Source organism: Pseudopodoces humilis, chromosome 2, assembly GCF_049639895.1.
Source record: "Pseudopodoces humilis isolate 2021_Gansu_Grassland_sample_001 chromosome 2, ASM4963989v1, whole genome shotgun sequence".
Taxonomy (NCBI): Eukaryota; Metazoa; Chordata; class Aves; order Passeriformes; family Paridae; genus Pseudopodoces; species Pseudopodoces humilis.
The window spans coordinates 48,830,312-48,853,018 of NC_142201.1; the positions used below are offsets into that span (position 1 = coordinate 48,830,312).

The 22,707-nt window shown below is 38.5% G+C and overlaps 1 protein-coding gene across 17 annotated transcripts in view; it reads right to left on the minus strand.

The window, feature by feature from the left end:
- LMO7 (LIM domain 7) overlaps nucleotides 1-22,707 on the minus strand; it is a 130,954-nt gene that overhangs the window by 29,144 nt on the left and 79,103 nt on the right. For 8 of the 17 annotated variants that reach the window (XM_088069004.1, XM_088069002.1, XM_014250450.2 and 5 more), the window contains 13 exons: nucleotides 15,551-15,581; nucleotides 15,042-15,155; nucleotides 14,363-14,561; nucleotides 12,976-13,228; nucleotides 12,235-12,534; nucleotides 11,589-11,876; nucleotides 11,119-11,316; nucleotides 9,935-10,651; nucleotides 8,389-8,418; nucleotides 5,952-6,069; nucleotides 4,663-4,805; nucleotides 2,885-3,344; nucleotides 1,809-2,132 (listed from right to left, as the gene is read on the minus strand). In XM_088069004.1, coding sequence (XP_087925130.1) covers nucleotides 1,809-2,132; nucleotides 2,885-3,344; nucleotides 4,663-4,805; nucleotides 5,952-6,069; nucleotides 8,389-8,418; nucleotides 9,935-10,651; nucleotides 11,119-11,316; nucleotides 11,589-11,876; nucleotides 12,235-12,534; nucleotides 12,976-13,228; nucleotides 14,363-14,561; nucleotides 15,042-15,155; nucleotides 15,551-15,581 — 3,175 coding nt within the window. Of the gene's footprint in view, nucleotides 1-1,808; nucleotides 2,133-2,884; nucleotides 3,345-4,662; nucleotides 4,806-5,951; nucleotides 6,070-8,388; nucleotides 8,419-9,934; nucleotides 10,652-11,118; nucleotides 11,317-11,588; nucleotides 11,877-12,234; nucleotides 12,535-12,975; nucleotides 13,229-14,362; nucleotides 14,562-15,041; nucleotides 15,156-15,550; nucleotides 15,582-21,951; nucleotides 22,031-22,707 lie in introns of those variants that run through there. The other 9 variants (XM_088069009.1, XM_088069013.1, XM_014250506.2 and 6 more) reach the window with 7 other exon arrangements.

The window sequence follows — 22,707 nt, forward strand, 5'->3', positions numbered from 1 at the left end:
AGTGGGCACTGAACAAGCAGATGCAGCCAGCCAGAGTGTCAGGGAGGTGCAGACAGAGGTGATTTCAGCAGCACCTAAGTACTGGATAGAGAAGAAAACAGCACTGCATGACACCATCCTAAGGTATCGCCTCACATTACAGGAATGTTCCTGGGAAAGCACTCCCCATTACAGCCCAGGTTAGAAATTAAGCCTTCAGGTTAGAGCTACTGGCTTGCAAATGCTCCCATACATCCCAAGTCCTTAGGTGAGTATATTAAAAGTGAATCTACTAAACAGGTTAGCACACTGGGCTAAAGAACATACAAACCTTTAGAGAGTTTGAGTGTGTTCCTGGAAATTACTACTGGTCTTATTTTTTATTTTTTTTTCCACCATTCCAACATAACTCTTCAGATCTATCTTGTCAGAGGAATAATGTGACTTTGTACACTGAACTTCATCATTTTTATAGGTCATCCCTAAAACAGTGCTCCACAGACCTGGTGTTATGACCCTGATGACTAGTGAACTATATCAATCTCTCTGGCAATGATTTACAAACACATCAAATGGAACTTGCATTTCTTAACCTAGAGCTTAAGTTACATAACACAACCAAGACTTTTTTTAACTTTTTGCAAAAATTTTTAAATAACCCCCATCATACTCACTTGTAGCAGGAAAAATTTATAATCACATAATTAATGACAGGAGAAAACCAAACGGACCTAGTACATGCTATTCTCATTTGCCTTGCTTAAACAGATACTAAGAATTCATATCAAGTCTGTCAGTTTTCACTGATTAAAACAGAAACTCCTTTGCCTGCTTTTGCTACAACACAGGAAAAGAAAAGGTCATTATCTCTTTCCTCATATAGCAATCACAGTTTCAAAAAATTATGATAAAGTCGTTACAATGGCCAAGAGGCATCAGGGGTATTAAACTGCAATGTATTTCTTTTCCACAAGTGATTAGGAAGAAGAATGTTTGGAAGCAAATGAATTTCTAAAAAGGTGGTATGGGAAATGATTTCATAAATCAGCATCCAAGGTCTTACGACTCCTACCCAAAAAACTGGCACAATTAAGTTTTACAGCAGGATCAGGAATGCAAATCTGTCAAGGGTTATGAACTGAGTCATCAGATAGTACAGAAAGGTATCAAAAATTAAAGCTGTTGTTGGTGAAACATGCAATCAATTGGAGGAAACAGCACTTAAGATACATATTTCAAGAACAACACTGAAAGACCCAACCTTTTATCCAATAAGCACATGCACAAAGAAGATGGTGATTTACTTAAAAATTAGCATGAACATTAATTAGATTCAAGTAAATAGCTTAAAAAAAAAAAAAGGCCCAAGCCACAACAGATGGAAAAAAGGATAGTATGATACTGATGTTTATGGCCAGCCTTTGAAAGGCTGATCTTTATTTTCCACCACCAGTTTAAAAGTGCAAATGAATGCTACAGCAGCTCAGATAATTCATCTAACTGTCACACCTGATTATATGCACAGTGTGCTAATTTGGAGAATAGAAAAAACTCTGCAAGCATTAAACAATATGCAGAAGAACTATTCTAAATTAAAATGATAAATAAAATTTAACACATGACAAAATGGACAGGAAAAATTCATCCAAAAAAATAATTTTTTCTTCTCCAAATACTCTCTTTCCCCTTAATTAAATAAAAGTAAATAGTAATAGATGTCCTCTTACTACCAGAAAAATATTTGCATTGGATGCACTTTTATTTATTCTCTATTTTATTCTGCTGTGGCATTCAGCTATACCAAGTAACCACATTATTTCCATGCTTACCATGGATTTTGCATCCTTAGGCTCTGTTGGACTCGCAGTTTCTGCAGAAGATGCAAGTGAAAGAGAATCAGGAGGAATGCCATATTCTGGCTTAGTAATACTGCTCCCAGCATCTTCATCTTGGGACTTTAAAGTTAATGCCAAACTAGGAGGAGGTGTTGGCTGAACACCTTTTTCCTCCTCTTCCTCCTCACCTCTGCTTCTGAATACACCAGTGGAGAGAGGGTGTGCAGAGTCTGGTTGTGAAAAGGAAATGCTGGTGAACAAAGCTTGAGTTCTTTTAGCTTTTTCTACTTCTCCATTGTACTTCTGAGCATCATCCATCTAGGAAAAAAATGACAGCTTGGTAAATAAGTGCTTTTAAAAAAGAAATCATTAAATCTTTCAGTGATCTTTATATTTAACAACACCACCTCCTTCTTTGGAGCAAATTCTGGCTCTTGTACTCATTGTTAACTATCTACTTAGAAAAATATATTTTTCTCTCTTTAAATACTTGCAGAATAAATAGTCCAGACTTCTAAAGATAAACTTGTTAAAGTCATCTACTTGGAATTATTTACATTCTTACCACTTTTTACATTTAAACAAATAAGAATTTAGGAGAAAACTATGAAAATCATCATTGTTATGGGGCAGGGGGGAATCAATTTCATTGTTTCAGTGCTTTACAGTGTAGACAAAATTTAGCCTAGCATAAAATTTCAATTTCAACAAAGTCAGCAGAGCAGAGGAAACATTTATCACCTGAAAAATTTATCTTTAACACTTAATTATGTTAAGTTGGCTCCAGATAATCACCTTCAAGGACAGGTTTTTGATAAAGCACACAAAGGAGACTTACTACAAGTAATAAAAATAATGTTTTACCAAAGATAGTTACCAGCTTTAATTCTAGGAGTGCGTTTAAGCACAGAAACACAAGTAAACATCTAAAGACACAATAGAGCTCTATTAACACAGCCCTCATCACACAGGAGGCACTTTTCAAATAGAAACAAAACATTAAAACTACTGTTCCCCCAGCTATTGAAGACCCCCCATTTACAGACTTCAGGAATGAAGCAGAATTTTACCGTGAACGACCGTGGAAGTGATGAGATTCCTCTTGAGTGGACACCAAAAGGTCTTGGTGTAACCACAGATGTTAACCTGGAGGTATCAGTTTTCTGGTAAGTTCTCGGGAGAGAAGCTGAAACCTGAGCTGACCCAGTTTGAGCATTCACTGAGTAGCGAGTGGACAAAAGAGCCAGGCTCTGCTCCCGTTCCTGCGCCAGGCTCTCAGGGGGCGCAGGAGCTTCTCGAGCAGCCGAGCTCTCTGGCAGGTTCTCCTTGGGTGCTTGTGTGGTGTACACACTTCTGCTGTCCTTAATGCTGTAGGAAGCATCTTCTTCCAAACGGTAATCTTTGGCTGCTGACCAATCTTTTGCAGCTGCGGAAGGAGCTTTTTCTTCACTGAACACATCGTCGTTCAGTGAATATGCCCAGTTGTGCTCCTGTTTCTGCTGCTCATAGGAGTTCTGATCTCTCTCCTCCCTATGGGAACAGAGGCTGTTAAAATACCAAAGTGACCTGACAAACCGGCAGGCCTAAACTCCTCCAACTAGTAAATGTTTAAGGCAGAGCATAAACCAAATAATAATAAATGTCCAGTAAATGAAAATGAATAGCCTCATTTAAATATATTTGTACTTATATATATTTTTAAATCTATCTTCTTCCACCTCCTCCCCAGTTCAACACTCTCATAACAGTCAGACATACTACTATCACATTATCAGGCTGCCACCGTGACAGAACTCTTTGCCAAGAAAATGACATAGCTACACATAGCTACAAATGATGTAGATACACATACATTCAAGTTATACATCCTCAGAAATTCAGATTTATTTAGGAAAGAGCAGGAATAAGATAGTCCTGTAACACTGCCTGAACTGTATAACTGTGCTTGATTTTTCTGCTCTATGAAAATGTTATGCTGAATTTTAGATATCTAAATAAGATAGTGCCCTGAAATTCAGATAATTCTTATTTTTTTGTTATTCATTCCTTTGTCATAAATGAAAAACCACTACAATGATAATCTTTAACACATCAGTTATAATATTCTTACTGATACTGAACATTCAACACAATTACCATCCACACTTTTATTCAAGCAACTAATTTTTGTCCTCACAAAATAGGAAAAAAAAATAAAGAAATCCAAAAGATTAGACTTATTTCTTTGGTGAATACATGCCATGTGTATATTACCTTCAGCTCGGTCATATGTGCATTTGAAATGAATAAGCAGATAAATAAATAAGACTATCACCTCTAGAAATGGTACTGTGCAGTTTGGACTTTTTTACTCTTTAGGAAGTAAATACCAGGAGGAAAAATTCGGGATGAAGGGGAAATCAAGTAAAAGTTTACAGTTCTGTGACGTATTAAAATTCTGGTTGCAGTTCTCTACAGTGGCTAAAAAACCAGCAAATGCAGTGGTAGAAGGAAGAGAAATAGTTAACTTTATTCATGAGCAAAAAGGCAACTATCCAGTTCATTGCTATTATTTTAACTAATTTAAAGAGAATGCAAATGTTGACTTCTCAATACTTTTATTTATGCATAGCAGAGTAAAATATCATTTATAGAGAAAACTGTTTAACATTCTGTGCAAACAGTGCATTAGAAAACCATATTCAGCCCTTCAATTGCTGAGATTTCTACATTTTATTTTGCAACTAAAATTGTCAAGATCTCTGCAGAATCAATCGCAACTTGCTGGTAAAAGAGTCTCAAAAATTCAAAGGAATAAAAATGCTCAGATTTATGCTCTTAAACATAATACTCCCATTTGGACCATTACCTCTCCTGCTGCATTTCTTTCAGTGATTTGGTACTCCTTCCAGACACCTCAGAGGCTCTCCTTTCAATTTCTTCTCTCTCTTCCTTTTTCTTTTGCAATTCTGAAGTGTAACTCTTTCTACGACTCTTCCATTTTGCTAGATCCTATTTACAATAACATGAATGCATACCATCAGGTTTTCTCCAGACTTACAGAGGCATCTCATTACATGCTATTTATTATCCTGATTTTATTTACATGTCTGCATCACAGACACATTTTCATGTACCTTCCCCTAAATGATAAAGGGATTGTCATGTTCTAGTTAGAGTTGCAGGCTCATTGCCTCCTTAAATTAACAATTGTAATTATTGGACTCTATGCCATTTGGCCCATTTTTTCTCCCCCTTTTCATTTTTTTTCTAAAATACTTCACCCAATCACACATAATTGAAAACTAATGCAAATGCCATCTGTATTTCTTTGTTGAAGGCTTTAGAGTTTGGGATATCATTATTTTTCCAAATCACTACTATGTTAGAATGATACACTAGCTTGAGAATAAATATGCCTTAAATTCTAAATTGAAAACAGATATTTCTGTAGTTTCTTCATTTCTGTAAAACCACAATGTGAACTGGAAATATTGTCCATGAAATACCAGAGCTGAGCTAAGGGAAGTACTGAATATTAGAACTGAGATGCATTAAACAAACAACTATGAACTTCTTGTTTGGTGCTGTGTTCTTAATTTTGGCTTCTTGTTGATACTCATTGTCAAGCAGGGATTTTAATAAATTGAAAAGCCTTTAGATATGTTTATGATGCTGTGCAAAGCTACCATACAGTTTACAAGCTGGATTTAAGACAGAATTATTAGGGGATAGAAGCCTCAAGAATTTGCACAAGGAAGTATTATTTCTTCCGCTTTCTCCCAGAGGATCAAATACTCAGACATTCCAATCATTTCTCCAAAAAAAGCATTCAAGAATTGGAGATAACACAAGAAACTATGCCCCAATTTCTCTTTATGTCCACAGAAATCAATCCTGAAGGCTTTATTACAATACATATAAGTCTTATCCTGAAGCACTAATCAGAAACTCAGGATGATATTTAAAATAATTTCAGTTCTGCATTAAACAGGCATCCCCATAAACTCTAGTAGCTGCCCGAGATGAATTATTTTAGAAGACAGCCCCATGAATTGCTGCACACATGCAGAAGCTTGTTTACTAGGGACACTGAAGGCAGGTGACAGCCAGCCCTTCAAGCAGGACACACAAGGAGAGGTGAAAAGCAGTCCTTACTTCTTGCCACTTTAGATCTTGTTCTTGTAACTGTTCTTTTATCTTCTGCAGTTCTTCATAGCGGATTTTGCGCATTGTCTGCAGCTCGTCTGCACTGACATCATTCAAAGATTTACTCCTAGAAAGGGAAAAGAGAACTCAATTTTATAACATCCTAGCCCTCGTTTACACAAGTGAAACCTTCAGAGAGAGAGAAAGATTTATATTAGTACAACTGAATGCTTGTGAATGTTATTTTGAATGGAGCAGGACACACACTGGCAGCTGAATGAGAAAGACTGGGATGTTCTCTAGTGCCAACACACGAGTCATTAGTTGGGTATTTGAGCAAATAAAATCAGGTTAAGGAAATAAGCAGCTCTGTACATCTCCACGCTGATCATTCACATTGAGCTCCTCATAGAACGCTGCTACTTCTGTTCCAACTTGTTATTCTCTTTATATTGATCTTGTTTCTTTCTTTGTCCCAAAAGGCATCCCTTATCCCCAGATCCAAATTCCCATCCTTTGACTTATCTCCTCTAACAGCTTCAGTATCATTGCCTGTTCTTTCCTTACTTAGGCTAATCATAAAATCGAAATCAGTTATTGATGCCCATTTCCAAAAAATTAAGGGTCACTCACTGCTAAATGCTCTGTTCATGGATGTCACAGGCCCCACTAGCCTACGCTGATCATCCCCAAGCCTCTGATATGTTCTCTGTTCAAGCTGGCATGGTGAACACAGCCATCTCCCTGCTAACTTCTTCAACATGGTTACAGTTTCCCCAGGAACTCCTACTTGCTAGCTCCCTTTAACCTAAATTCCTCAAAGCTCACCTTTCATGCTCTTCCCCAACACATGCTACTTTTCCTTTATTCTTCCACACTACAGTGATAAGCATTAACAGGACATTTAGTTTAGATATAAGACGAACCTCCTGATGAGATCTGACCATAAGCCTCTGAGAAAGTAAGCAAAATGCAGGTGTTTCATCATAAGGTTAGATGATATAACACAAAGGGAAAGCTAGGTTTCTGAGGCTTGGGGGTATTTTTTGTTTCTTGGTATTCAAAAATACCTTTGTTTTCGTTTATCCAAAGTATGGGTTATAGAGGAATGTAACTAAGTTCTAGCAGGACTTGAAAATGTGGCACATCTCTGATATGATGGAAAATCAGATAAAAACCAAAACAGATTCAGCACAGAGCCTTGCTCTAATCTGTTGCATTCCAAGAGATCTCTGAACTAACAAACCAGACTTTCACTTCCTCCCAAGAGGCTGAACTCACTTTCATTGGTAACATAAGACTGGCCTCTGGCCTCTAGAAATAAAGGCTTGGGCATTAACTCATTGTATCTGTTTGCTTATCTATTTTCTGAATGAGAAGAGTGCCAAATTCAGCAAAAATCACCTGGCTGCTATTGCAGAAACTCTTTTCTTGTACAGCTCTTTCCCTCATTTTTTTATGCTCAGAGTTATGTCACACATAGAAGTGTTTTGGGGTAACCAAATACTACATTAGGGTGTATCAAATTTGTTCCAGACGAGTTCAAGAAAACTTACATAACTTATAGTTTCCATTTCTTTTTCTTGAGTTACTATATCTGCCTGCAACAGAACAGGAGAATCTTGACCTAAAGAAAATATACCCTAAGTAAAGGTTTATATTCATAGCATGGAACTAGATCTCAGTTTTCATTTCAGTCCTAAACTGTAAAACCTAACTAATGACTTGAGTCTTCTGAGTCTCTCTCTCATAACACCTAAGTTCTGCTGAAATATTTTGCACTTGTGTAAGTGTTAAGTCATTTGCCAGGTTCAGGGTAAAAATAGAAAAGCAAATAAACGAATAAATTGAAAAATTTTTTAAAAAAATCATTAGAACACCATGCATTCCCGAATACTTAGCATGCCATCACACAACAAGTGGAAAAATTATTTGTCTTTGAGCCGCAGTTCATCATAAACAACATCTAGGTTCCTGTGACACAAATCTATACATTTATCACTGAGCATTCATAACCTGGAAGATATAAAATAACCCCAGACCATTCACCAACCCCTTGATAAATACCACTGCTATAGATTTTCAGATTCTAGCTGTACAGCCTTCAAAGTAAAATATTTGTTAGTATCCCTTTACACTTTTTGAATGTTTTAAAGCCTAATTTAAGTTAAAAAAACCTAATTTTTCACTTCAGCAGGAATAAAACATTAGAGCTAATTTTCAAAGTGCCTGATAACCATAACTTGAATACACAAGACAGCAGAGAGAACTTTTGCCACATACACAGCTTTTATCTCTTACGTTGGTTACGTAAATTGCAAAGAACAGAATAACAAAGCATCATGCACAAGTTTTCAGCATGAGTTTTTAGCTACTGTGCATGCATAAAGATAAAAGGAGGCCAAATAAATAGCATTACAATCTTACAAGCTTTTATAAAACTTACCCTTGCTCATCAGAAAGCTTTTGAAACAGTCTGAGAAATCAGAAACCAAAAAAGAAAAGATTCAGTGTCTTGATATTGATAACAACATTAACACCATTAGTAGACCAGCACTCTCACCAAGTGATGGGGAAACTGAAAGCTTGGGAACCAGCCAGCATGGAATAGCACATCAGGAATTGGACACCAGTCAAAAAACACACCAGGACTTGCATGATGGGCAAAGTTGGGCAGAACTGTCAGAACAAGGCTGCCTGCAAGTTTCCAACACTTTTCATTTAGCAATGCTGCACAAATAGAGCCTTGTATTATTTCTGCACCACTTATTCCAGTGCTGCTGTACAGCACGATGCTCAAAAGAGACTCATTTCAAGAAATTAAAATTAATGCCAGCTTGAGTCCCAACAAAAAGTGTGGTTGACAGAGGTTGTTTTCTTGTTACTTCAACCATTTCTGATACTAACTGAAAGTAATACTTGATGTGTACCAGAATAAAAGACCCTATATAGAAGTTAAGTGCATTAATCCTTGAACACAACTAATCCAGGGCAATTCAAGAGGATATGAATATGAATATGAGTATTTTATCCTATAGCTATTTAATTCTACTTAATGAATTTTTAAAACATGCAATATTTTCCAAGCACTTCAGAAATATTTCTCAGTGAAGCTCAAACTTTGTTAACAGTATTAAGCTTAAAAATTAAATGCAGCAACATCAAAATACCAACTGGAACACAAAAGTGTCTTAGTCACAAAGTAATGATGCACAGCTGGGAGATCTGCAACTTGCAATGCCGTATTTTCAGAGCTAAGTAAACATTTTGAACCCCACTCTCCCCCAGTAAATACAAAATTCAAAGGAGAGATAGGAAGTACTTATGAAACAGTATTCAGTCAGACAGCAGAAATTTTGAGAATACCAGGAAAGAAACAGAGGAAAGAATTAATTGAGATTGTATGAAAATAGAGGGATAGTATTGGCAGAATAAAATATGCCACAGTGGACTTCAATATTACATAGACACACAACTTGCATGCACCATGACTTTGGGCAGGCAAAACACTTTTTTTGTTTTTTACCTCATCTAATCATCTAAGAGCTGTGACAGGACAGTCTACAAGCATTTTTAAACATAGGTGCAAGCAAGAATATCAGAATGCCCATTTCCAGAATTTGTCTTTAAAGCATTCATGTGTTTCAGAAATGTTGTTACCTATTATCTTGTAGAATAAAAGAAAATATTTCTAGCCTCCATAGTCTTTTGAATAATCACTGTTCAACCATGGAAAGAAATTAATGCAGCCTGAGGGAATGATAACCCATTTCCTCCAAAGTGGCAGCCTAAAACTAGAAAACTTTATAATTTTTTTGTTGAAAATATGGTATTGCAGTCATGAGCTTCTACTCAAAGCAAATAAAAAGCTTGTTCAAGGACGACACGAACAAATAGCAGATTGGCACTCTATGAATGGTTCAGCACAGGATGATGCTTTTCTGAATGGGAAGGGTTCAAGGGCACTCAATCTGTGCAGGACACAACCTGACCTCTCCACCATCTGCCGTTTCTTGTGTCTAACTTTGCTGGCCTCCCTGATTGCTTCCCACTTCTTCCAGTCTTCTTCACTGCATGGACCTGGGATGAAATTTACAGGCTGGACATTGCTTCCCACTTTCCAAGATTCAATCTTGCGGGTCAGCATATCGTCCTTCTTATGGTGTAAAGATGGTGACAACACTCTGCCATTGCTCTTCCTTTCCTCTGGTGTCGTGTTTTTTTCAAGTAAACACAGAAATTTGGACCGGATCTCTTCCGGGAGACTCCATGGATCAGGAAACAGTGCTGGGTGATACTTGTCGGGAGCACCTGATAAAGGCACCTCTTTTTTTTGAGAGAGGACTTTACGAAAAATCATGTCATCCTTTTCCAAATCTGGAATCACAGTTTGGCCCTCTCTGGGCTGCAGAATTATCTCACCCTCTAGAGGAGGCTCCTGCTCAGAGAATTTCTTTAAATACCGGGGGTCTTGAAGAACAACTTGATTCACATGGAAAGCCCCAGTTTTCCGAACGAACAAATCATCGTTTTCCAAATCTGGATATAGATATCCATTTTCCTCATCTCCTTGCTTGCCTCCTGGTACAAAGGAAACATTCTTTCTACATTTTATGAGCCTAGGGCCAGAAGTAGGATCAATTCTGGTCTCCATTTCAGAAGACATGTAGTCAGTGTATTTTTGCAGGGCCTGAAGTAACGAAAACTGACTGAAGCATATAAAACAAAAGGAGGGAAGTAAAAATATCATTAACTAGCAAGAGACAAGCAGATCACAACGTATTGCAATATACATTTGGTTTAGACTTGCAGTATCCCAATAAGAATGACGACACCACTTGGCATTCACCACCACTGACAGTAGCGCAGCACACGCCAACCAAGGCAAAGGTATCCTGGCATCCTAACCTGCTCAGAAACATCACACTTACATGCTCACACACAAAGCCAGTAATCCTATGCAGCATATTACACTTTCACATTTAGACGTTTCAGAAGGCCAGCAACTTATGGCTACATTAAAAGAGAAAAAAAACCCAAACCCAACAAACCAGCAAAACGGTAATAACCAAAAAAGCATGACATCACGGGACGTGGTTTAATTTCATTTAGCTGTTGCATATCCAGCCATTTCTTTTTGATGCATCAAGAGAACAGCTCATGCAGCAGTATCAACCTGGGCTGATCAGAAGACTCCAAGATTTTTCCTTCTGCAATCTGTGACAATGAGCTTCCCAAATACTCAGCAGTTGGCTTATAATTCTGATCCCTTCTGCAGCTACTGTTCCAGTCAAAACTTGATTTTGGTTGATTAGCAACAATGGTACAGCTTTGTTTGTAAGCAAATTCCTCATCCTCAGAATCTGATCTCTTTCTATTGTGCAGCAGCACAAAGAATGAGCAGAGGAGAAAGAAAAAAAAACAAAACATGAAGTCTACTCACTGAGTAAAATGCACAGTGGCAACAGTGCAATAGTATATTTCAAGTACAAAAGAATATTTCAGTCGTTTCCAGAAAAAAGAAAAAGGAATAAAACATATCCTGCTGCTACACTGGAAATGTAAATTTAAAAATTCAAAGTCACAGAGCTACACTTTATTTAGGCTTTGCACACAGGAGAGAAACAGGCATGCATGAAAACGCACCTGAACCCTTGAATCTCTTTATACCAGGGTTTGAAAGAGGATTTCTTGATTTTTTTCCATAGCAATTCTTCCTCTGGAGTCCAAAACTTAGGAAGAAATTTGTCAAAAGCAACAACTGTATTTGGTGCTGAAGAACTTAGCTTGCGAAAATAGAGATCATCTTTTTCAATGTTTGGGATGCCTACTTCTTCCTCGTCCTCATCAAAATACCCAGATAATTGTGAAGGATTGTTAACTCTTGGTTTGTTTTCCTCTTTAGTATCCAATTGCCTCTGCCTCCTCTGGTTACTGTTCAAAATATCCAATCAGTTAAGATATTTTAGGAGCAACTTGACATAAGGAATGCAAAAAGACATGCTTTTTGGCTCAGGAGCTCAGCCTTGTGAATGAAGCATATTAGTTCTCAATTTCATCACTGCAGCACCAGAAAAAATAAGATACATTAAATAAAAAAAATTTAAAAGAAGTTAAATGGTTATATCAGCATCCTATCTTCTCTGACAAAAATACAAAATTTGACAGAAAAAGCATATCAAATTATAAGCTGTGTTAAAATGCCGGTTAGAAGACTAACTTTATGGAGTTATTTTTGGGCTGCTATTTAGGTAAGGCAATAGTTACTGGATCTTGGATTAGTATCTCTGACCTCAGTGGTTCAAGCATTGCAGCTAGTGGACCAGCTGGATAACTTTCTCGCGAGCAAGATTTAGGAGAGTCATTGTGCAACATGAAACGGTGTCCAGGTGCAGCAGAGCTTACAGGGCTCTTTTTGACTAGAAATCTACGATTTGCTAAGTCATCCAAAACAATGTCAGGCAGCCTTCTTTCATCTTCTGAATCAGAGCCACTGTCATACTCATAGGTGATCTGGAGGGAAGCTGGATTTGTGAGCCCACACTCTGCTCTGCTATTTTGGCATGAAGCTACAGGATTCGTGTCACGTCCACTGAGGTTGACCGAAAGAGGAATAGAATGAAGACAGTGAAGTCACGAAGGGAATGGTGAAACTCAAGAACTGCCCACTAATCTCATCTGAATGCATCAAGAAGCCGGACAACTGAAATTCATCACTATATTTTGGAAGCTTTAACAAGCAACTAAAACCATAGGTCTATCTCTCGTGAACTTACATTTAAGACCATTTAAATACATTTGGAGTCAGGCCAGCTTCAAAACATTACTCAAACATCAAAAAAAAAAGTAAAAAACCAAAACCAAAAACCAAACCATACAACCACACCAAAACGTCCCCCTTCGATAAAACATGGAAAAACAAAAACTTGACTTTTTATTGCAGCAAGAACAGCTTTTCTTTAACTAATAAAGAAGTAACTTATTTTAAAAATTCTAAATCAAAGCCCACTTTACTAAGACAACACGCCAGTACCTGGAAAACGTTCCATCTGACTCAGTGAAAACAGGACTTGCCCAGCTCCTCCTGTTGTCCTCATTCTTCTCTGACCTCTTCTTCCTTAAAGGTGCTGGCACGTATGCTGTCTGCTTGTTTTTGTTGGGTAAGAAACGGTTGAAGTCAGTGGTAGGTTTTGGTTCAATCACAGAAATCCTGCGGTAAGACCTGTCATCCTTGTGGGAGTCATGCATTTTGGAAGGCAGTTCCGAGTCTGTGTCACTGTCGCAACCTTCGAAAAGAAGGTAGAAGAAAGGGAAGACACAAACATCATTCTCTAGATGTGTGCTTGTAGCTAAAACTTAGATCAAAGTCTTCTAAAATCACTTTATCTCTGTATTTGAGATGTTTCAGCTGCAAATTTGCTGAGCTACTGACAGAACAGTCGGAGAGGTATTTTTAGAAGTCTGTGGCAAAGCTATGATAAGATCCATTAAACTCAATTTGGTTTGCATTATCCTCCTGCATTTGTTCCATTCTTTCATTATCACTGCTCCCTGCAGGAAACAAACTGCTGGCCTCCAGACTGAAGACAAAAAAACTGCACAGAAATTTTTTAATTAAATAGTAACTGCAAGACAAATTTACTAACAAAGACAAGTTAACAGCAAATAATATAGCAATGAGCTCATCTCACCAGATGAACATCCAGTAGAAGCCCAGGGTACATCACATATGTAACATGGCTAAATGTTGCCTTGCATAGATCAGCAATGCTCCATGGAGCCTCTGCTCAATGATTTTGTTGTTCACATGAAAAAAAAATCCAAAACCTCACAATTTTTTTGACTTTGGACTACAAGTTGGTATTGAAATTTAAAACCAGCAAAGAAACACAGGCTAGAGTGCTGTTTTAGGGTTCCAATCCTGTTACCTTTATTTTCATGACAAACTACTAAAAGTAATGAATATTGTTCAGTATTTAACCTGCAGGGGAAAACCTTATTGAATGTTCACAAGTGAAGTAAAGATGTAGTGGTTTGACACAGCCACCCTAAGAACAAGGCAAGAGACTTTTACAACTGGACAATTTTAGGTGATCCCATCGAGATCTAATTCCCAGCAATTTCCCTTAAAGAACTCTGGGAATATACCCTGGCCACACACACCCCCTAAATGTGTCAGTGAGAGCAAGAGTTTCAGCAACCCTTCTTCCCAGGAAGATCTGTGTGAGCAGTGCTTTTTTCCTACCAACAGTTAGAGGTCAATATTTGCTTAAGCAAAATGAAACTGCAGGAGTTCCAAAACTAGAGTTGACTTTCAAGCTGGTTTAAGTACAGGATATCCAAGTACCAGGTCCGTACATTGTCTTCTCCCACACTCATAAGCTACATGTCAGTAAAAGATTTTAGAGAGGAAAACATACCTTCACTGCCACCTTTCAAGGTTATATCTGATGAAAAGCTTGTGCAGGATCTTGAACCAAGAGAGTCCAAGCTATCAAAGGAATCGTCTCTTTTATGAGTGGCTGAAGATGAAAAGGGCTCTCCCCGGTCAACGTACCAAATGTCACCGTACCCACTATCTCTCCCACTTCTGCACGGCTGGCTGGACTCTTCAAGTGCCTACAAGAGTAAGTTTTGAAAGGTCTTTTTCAATAATTTAGGGTGCAAATGTTACTCATTAACATTTTGAATTCACAAACTTCAGCAAAGACTACTGCAAACCCCTAAAACACATACACAATAACACATACAACAGCTTGAACAGGAGGCTTGATATTTAAATTTTCTTAAATATTTAAAATATCTTAGATCTGTTTCATCTCAGCCAAAGAGGATTGAGATAGGGCTCTTCACAATCTACCACATCAATTAGAGCAGATGAATTCTGAAATTCATATGGGTAGCAGAAGAACCAATGTAAGCTAAAAATCATTCCTTTCATATGGAACTTGATAGCAAGCAAAACAAATAAAACAAATTACTATGTTCTCCAATCTAAGAAGAAAATTAAACCCCCCAAGAGACTGTTTAGAATTGTTGCTGTATAAGAAACTATAAACCTCAAGCTCTTCGTTTAGCTTCATTTTTTATATTCCTTACCTTGGTCAATGCTTGCCCTAATAACTTCTCAAATGCTTTAAGATTGAGGTATGGACCATTATAATCAGGGTCACTTTGAGCTTTTCTCCCAAGCCAGTACAATGTAATCAAAACCTAAAAACAATCAGAAAAAAAAAAACAAAACACGAATACAAACTTAATTACATTCCTCTCATTCCATGTGCCAGTGTAAAAGAATCTCAGCATGCTGTTAGAGATGTTTCCATAACGAACTGCAAAATCTTGCATACGGTATTAGCTAAGATTGCCACCAAAACAAATTAATGAGTATCACGATGCATCTCATATCTCAAGTAAGCAGATGTAAGTACTGTTTTCAATTATTACAATGATTTGGGAAAGTAAGCCGCACATAGAGATCATTGTAAAATGGTATTAATTTGCATCAGATAAATAAATCAACAGTAGAAGAACAAGGTAAATATGATAGTACCATAAACACAAGCATTTAAAATTAATTAATCACAATTAACGTGCAACTGTCTTACATTTTTCACTCTTCTGTTGGTTTCCTCTGGTCTGAAGCAGGGCAGAGAATGAGAAAAAGAAAAGAAAATGCTTTAAAATTGCTGACTTAAAATTCAATTATTATTCAAGGTGTAAAAAGTTTCAAGACCAATTACCAGTCACTATAAAATATGCAACTATGACTGCTCCAAAAGAAATAAGAAGCATTTCACTTTACAGTCATAACTCTACTATTTCAATTGTTACATGTAAAGTGAGAAGCTAGCCAATCTGTTATAGTTTCAGTTTTGCAAGGTACACAGAAAGGCTCTAAGCATTTTTAATTAGCTCTCATTCAGTTACCAACAAAATAGAAGTAGAAGACAAGCTATTGACTTTGGGAAATATAGCCTCTATAGCCAGGGAGATCACAGAATCATAGAATGGTTTGGGTTGGAAGGGCCCTTAAAGATCATCTACTTCCAACCCCTGTGCCATGGGCAGGGACACCTTCCACTAGACCAGGTTGCTGCAAGCCCATCCAGCCTGGCTTTGGAACCTTTACAGTGATGGGGTATCCATTGTTTCTCTGGACAATCCATGCCAGTGCCTCCCTACCGTCAGAGTAGAGAATTTCTTCCCAACAGCCAATCTAAACTGACCCTCTCAGTTCAGTCATTCCCCCTTGGTCCTATCACTACATGTCCCTGTAAAAAGCCCCTCTCAAGATTCCTTGTAGGCTCACTTTAGCTGCTGGAAGGCTGCTACAAGGTCTTCCTTGAGCCTTCTTTTTTCCAGCCTGAATAACCACAGATTTTCAATTCCATATGAAAGGAGATTCAATTGTAGTTTTTTTCCCTGATTGTATTGTTTTCTAAAGTATTTGCCTTAGACAACAACAGAGAACACTTTAGCCAAGAGTAAACTTTTCAGACCAAAAATTAAGAAACTGAAACTGGGACATCTGGAGAGAGATGATGTAGGGCTGACAGGTTGGGTTTGGATTCTTTTATACAAATACATGTTTTTCAAAATTATTAAATACATATGCAATCACTAACAATAGGAAACTTTTATATATATACACCCAGTATGCAGCACACCTTGGAAATATACCAACAGACACTCATAAAGGCCCTGTTCTCCTCCTGCTCATTTTAAGAGCAAGAAGAAGAAATTTCTCGAACAAAAGCCTCCTAGTCCCCAGGTGTAAATATTCAGGGCTGGACTGCAGACAGTGGTTGAACAACATTGCTGCCTGCAGCACCAGCAGTTATGGAAGAGCAAATGGCTTAAATACACCAAAACAACTCTCCACCTGCCCCAGACGTTTGTCTGGAGCTGGTTCAGCTGCAAACTTCACACACAGCACAGTTAAGGAGTTCAAACAGAAAAGTGGAGACTACACATACAACAGCAAAAAAAACATATTCAGAGCTCCCTAATACGGCAGACCAAAAATGTATCAAGGTACTTACCCTGTTTCTGTCTGTCTAGGAACACAGTAGTCAAAGATTACAGGAAAAAAAGGAGAATAAAACATTCAGGGAACAGTTACGAGTTAGTGTAATGAGGACAGGGCCTGGTCAGCCTAAGCATCACTCTTCATGGAAATGGAACAGTCAATGGGATGTGACAAGCAGCAGGGACACAGACCGTCCCTTCCCTTCCCCCCTCCTCTTCTTTCCCATTTTGAGAGCACCCTCTCCCACTCAGTGGCTCTAATTGCCTTGCCCATCCCCACATGATAAAGAAATCAGGGACACAAAGTTCTGAGATGGGTCTGACCTGCACAGTCCTTGCCTGCAGCTTCTGTAGTATCTCATGCCAGAGATGCTTCTGGCTTTGTAACCAGTGACCTCTTTCCCACAGATAAGGAAAAACCCTTCTCCTTTAATGTGAAATACTTACACTTTTTTGTTTGTTTTTTTAATCCCTTCCAAAACCCACTGCTATTCGTTATTCACTTAAGACTATTTCTGAAGAAAAAAAAAATTCCCCTTTTTTCCAGTAGGCTAATTTTTTTTGCCAGTGCCCATGTTGCAGGGCACACCATTGTTGTGACCTAAGGTGCTACTAGAGATAGGTTGATTTCCTAAGCAGAGAATGGAAAACTATTCTTACATCAACATCACACTTCTCATACCCAGTGGAGAGCATTGTAAAGTTTAGCATTCTTTACTCTCAATGTCTTTTGTTAGCAGATTTTCTGCTTTTGTTTGCATCTATAAAATCAGAGCATCCTTGCAAAGGATGCCTTAAAGTTTGCTCCCAAACTTCAGCAGCCCAGTAAGGAGTGGAAAATTTTGCCCTTAGCTGGCAGGAGCATGTATCCAAAAGGCTGACAGCCTTCATGTACACCAGAGCTTGAAGACTGAACACAATGATGTCCACTTCTGCTTTCCTTGAGACCTCTGGGATTTCAGTCAACTGTTTTGCAACAGGAGCAATAGCAATAGTTGTCTTTATATTTCAATAAAATTTCCTTACTGGAATAACCACAAATACACTAGACCTGTGTACTTGGAGTAAAACCAATGCAAAACTAAGGTCATTCAAGTAAACAAGTCAGTTTGAGACCAAAAATGCTGGCAGGGAGATATTTCACAGATTTGAATGACCTACCCTGCTTCATTCCTGTCTCTTCTGCTAACAACAGAAGTAAACAGACAAGTTGTTTCCTCTTCATTCTTAAAGTTTCTTCACTTGCATTACTACTTCCTTCTCTGAACTGCATCTATTGGTTTCTAAACCATTTCAGCCACTTGTCATGGTAGACACAGTCTGAGCAGAAGAGAAGAAAAAAGCCAAGAGAAACCCTGCTGATTTAGTACAGTGTTCCTCATTTTTATATGCACATATTAATTATTTGGTACTTAACCAAGGAAAAGGATGGTTCTGAATGATGAACATACTGTTCTAAAATCTGTGTTAAATAATAAGTATATAACTTTATTTGGTCAAAAGAATCCTGACTAAAGAAGCAATATTTACCTACCTTACTGGAAAGTCTTAAAAATAATTTTTGACCTACGAATCTCACAGCTACACCTTCTCTGAGGCATGCAGCTTGCAGAGGATGTAGTTTGGATCTTCTTGCTAACATTCTCTGTGTGAAATAAGAGCCTTTAAAGCCTTTTATATGTACAACCTGTACAAGCTCATCTGTGTTTAGTTGCACATGCCATTGCCCAATTCCCCTCCAGGATGCTCCATTTAAAATATCTATTGAGTGGATACCTATTGCTTAGAAGTGTGATACAAACTGAAGAGCTTTTAGGAGGAATAAATTTTTCCTGTGAGTATCTAAATAGAAAAAAGACAAGGCTTTTAACTCAATTGTAGTAAATGAAAGCACAAAATGGAACAATTCTACTACGCAGAAGTTCTTCATGAAGTGCTACAAAAATGCAGCTGCTGTGAAATCTATGCAAATAATTCATCTGGGGTCTTGACTATAACTTGGAACAACTGTAGTTCATAGGCGAGGACAAGATAGAGGCACCAACCTCAAGCAAAGCAAATTCTTTGCTGCTGGAAGAGGAGGCATGACCCTACCACTTTTCTGACAAACTGTTACCCTAACAGCTCCTGCTCCTAAGCCTCGGCTCTCACCTTCAACTCCCTTTTGCAGTCCTGGCTCTAAATACTCAGGACTCCAACACTCAGTTTTTCACACTGTATTTGAATAAGCCGTTTAGAAGACGGAGTACAAGAACTCCAGCAATGCAGCCTTTAAGCTTTTTAAAGAATATTGGACACTTAAAACCTTATTTTAAACATAAGTCTATAGCACTGAAATACGCACGTGGCTGCTTTTAGAGACATTTCTCATACAACAGCTAACTTAGGAACTGATGGGGTAGCTCACTTGCTAAAGTATCTTCATCAATGCAAATAAATGCCAATACTGTATTTGGTTACTGTGAAAGAAGTCTGCTTTTTCCTGTTTTCATTCAAAGCTGTCATAGATCCCAGTTGATGCCAATCATATTCTTTATAAATACTGGTGTAACACAATTTCTGGTTTGAATAGGTGAATACCTTTATACTGAAAGTTTTAGGTGGGCTGCTGCTTTGCTTAGGAGGGCACAGCCAAGGTTGCATCTTAAAACTAATCTGCTGAAAGAATTCAGTTCCTTCCCACATGACAATGCAACACTACTTATTAAATCACTTTGTGTATTTTTAAACATTAACTTCTATGTCTTCCCACGGGTTTTTTACATCTCCTTTCATTAACAATACAGCTTTGTTAAAGATGTCTGAACTAAGCAAAGAAAGCTACTAAGTAGAACAATTAAGATCTTGCTTGAAAAATTTTATATAAATTCATCTGCTTCTGTCAGAGTCTCAGCATTTGAGCTTCATTCTGAAGCTTAAAAGAAAACCAACACCAATCTACCTATCCTAACCTCAATACCAAATTCCAGCTAACAAAGAGGTCTAGAAACTGTAAAAGTAAAATCCTAATTCACAAAGCATGAACCTTAATTGTTGGCAGTGGTGTTAATAAAATTTATGTACAATTTCAAGATTAGCTACCCAGGAAAAGATCTCCTAATTACCCCATGGAAGTCTAAAGGCCAAGACATAACAATACGTGGGGTTATTATAATAGTAATTGTGAAGCACAACCACATAAATCCGAGTTGAACACTGATTAAAAAAGATGTGAAATAACCACCTGTGGAGAAATAATACCTTCTGTGTAAATCATCTCATCTACGTCAATCCTTGAGCAAACAGAAGGCAAATGGGACAGGAGACGAAATACCTCTGGCACATTTGAACACAACACATATTGACAAAATCACTTCCAGAAAGCATGGATCTACAGATGTTTCTCTAACAAAGACCACTCTACAAGAATAAAGCAAAGTGACATGGCAGATCAGCATGCTGAGCCACAGCTCAAGGAATTTATTCTCAGCACCACTGTTTGCTCAAGGTTAAACAGCAGAATTAGTCACCAAGGCCCTAGCCTGACAACACAAAGGCTTTGGCAGCAGCTCTAGCTTAAGGATTTCCTGGTCCCCCTTCTCTCTTCCAGCCACTCCTGTTTGCTGCCCCCATGGTTATGCCAACACAGCCCTGAATCACACTGTGGTTCCTCGCTGCCAGAGGACTACACCTGTTTCTGTGGGTTTTTCTTGATATACATTTTCAACCCCCAAATTAGCTTGCTGGTCTGTTTTAGATTATGTTCATACAAGCAATTGCACCAGCACTGTGGCAGAGACACCGTGTCGCTGCAGAGGAGTGGGCAGGGGGCTCCAGACACCACTACTGTGAGAACGCCCGAGAGATGACCCCGAGACAGAGGTGCTCTGTGCTTCTCATTTTTAAGGGGTGAGGAAATCTTTCTGGGATTATTTTAAAGCATTTTGGGGCATTTAAAATAAATAAATAAATAAATAAACAAATAAATAAATAAATATAGACAATCAAACCTTAGAGGAGCTAGCAGGCCACAGTACTTTTAAGAAATCATGATCTACACTTTAATCATTATAAAATATATCCACTGACATGTACAAACACCTCTCCAGTGCCTCCATACAAAAAAACAGTGTATTTTAAGAAGCTGGATTTTTATTTTTTTTTTACTTATTTCAAAACTTTTAAATAATAAATTCAATAGTTTGGATTTTATTTTTCTGACACATTATATGGTTTTGTTTGCCCATATCCCAATATGTATTAAATTCCAGGAACTAGCAACTCATGATGTCAAACCTACTTTAACACTTCACTTTATTATTTTCCAGGAAGAACAATGTGGAGCTCAAGACCACATCCAAGATACCAGAAGTCTGACCAAAATTCTGGAATATTGTTTTAAAGCATTCCATTTAGAGAATGGTCTGTTTCTCATATAGAAACATATTTAAATGTAGTTATCAATTGACGATTTTAAAAAAATAAAACCAACAAAGAAGCAAGTTTGAACAGAGATTCCTCCTCCCCCAAAATGAGGGTTAGCTGCCAAGAACACATGTGGTCCTGTCCAAAGAGATAAGACAAATCAGAACCCATTTACGGGGAGAAAGAACGAACAGAGACACTCCCACTGATAGAAAGGAATGTGCCAGTGACAAATGCACCCTGCCCAGTGCCAAACCCATCCCTTGGTGACGAATACTTCAGAAACCCCAACAGCTGCCAACCCTGTCTTCTGTGCCTTCCTCTGAACGACAGATCTCACAAACACAAGACTTGAACAGATTGCTGTTTAAAAAGAAGTACTGGTGCTCTCCCTTTGAGCTTCTGTCCATCAAGGCAGCAGTCACACCTCCAAGATGCCCTTTGAAGGGCCTGGAAAAGCCATACCCTGGCTCAGGAGCTGGAGCAGATCAGCTGATGTGGGCAGAAAAGCCCACTCCCCAGCTCCTTGCTGAGCTCCAGGCACTCTAGCCCTACACCGACCAGCTTCACTTACGATTCTGAGGAAGATGTTGGAGGATTTGAAGGACTCCTGCACCCCCGCTGGGTATTGCTGCGCAGGAGATGAACGCTGCCTGTCCAACTACAGCGGGCTCATGCTAAATTTCAACCTCTTTGGCCACCTACTCAGCTGCTATTAATATTGCTGTTATCGGATTTCACTGAATTCCCACGTGCTGCTGAGAATAGAAATGCTCCAGTGGAAGATGTGGTTGCTGCATGGGCACAGAAACATGAGGACATTCCTCCAGCACTTGGATTCTTAGCAAATTGATATTCAACCCCAAGAGCCACAGTTCACTGCTGAGAATGCTAGAAATAAACCAGCTGGGCTACGGTTGCAGAGTTAGAGAACAGCTTTTGGAAACACACCTTTCTAAAGCACACACATTTTCCATAGCAACATGTCCACGGGACCCAATGCCACTCATACCAAAACAGCACACAGAGCCTGGTATAAAATGACAGCAGAAAGCATCCCTCTGTGCCCTCTGGAACACCCCAGGCTGACAGCAAGGAGCACCATGGGCCCTAATGAATGAGCAGCCCTTCCCACCCTGTGCCCCCACCTACTGATGCTGAGGGGTGGAGGAGAAATGCTTAAGAAGGGAAAGGTAGAGAGGGAATAGAGCCAGCCAACACCCTCTGTGGGAACACATCACTACCCATGGCTTCTGTGCCTGTCTTCTCACACTGCCTCTTGAGCATGGTGCTTCCTTGCTGATCTCACCCATTATGCCTCCACGTCATT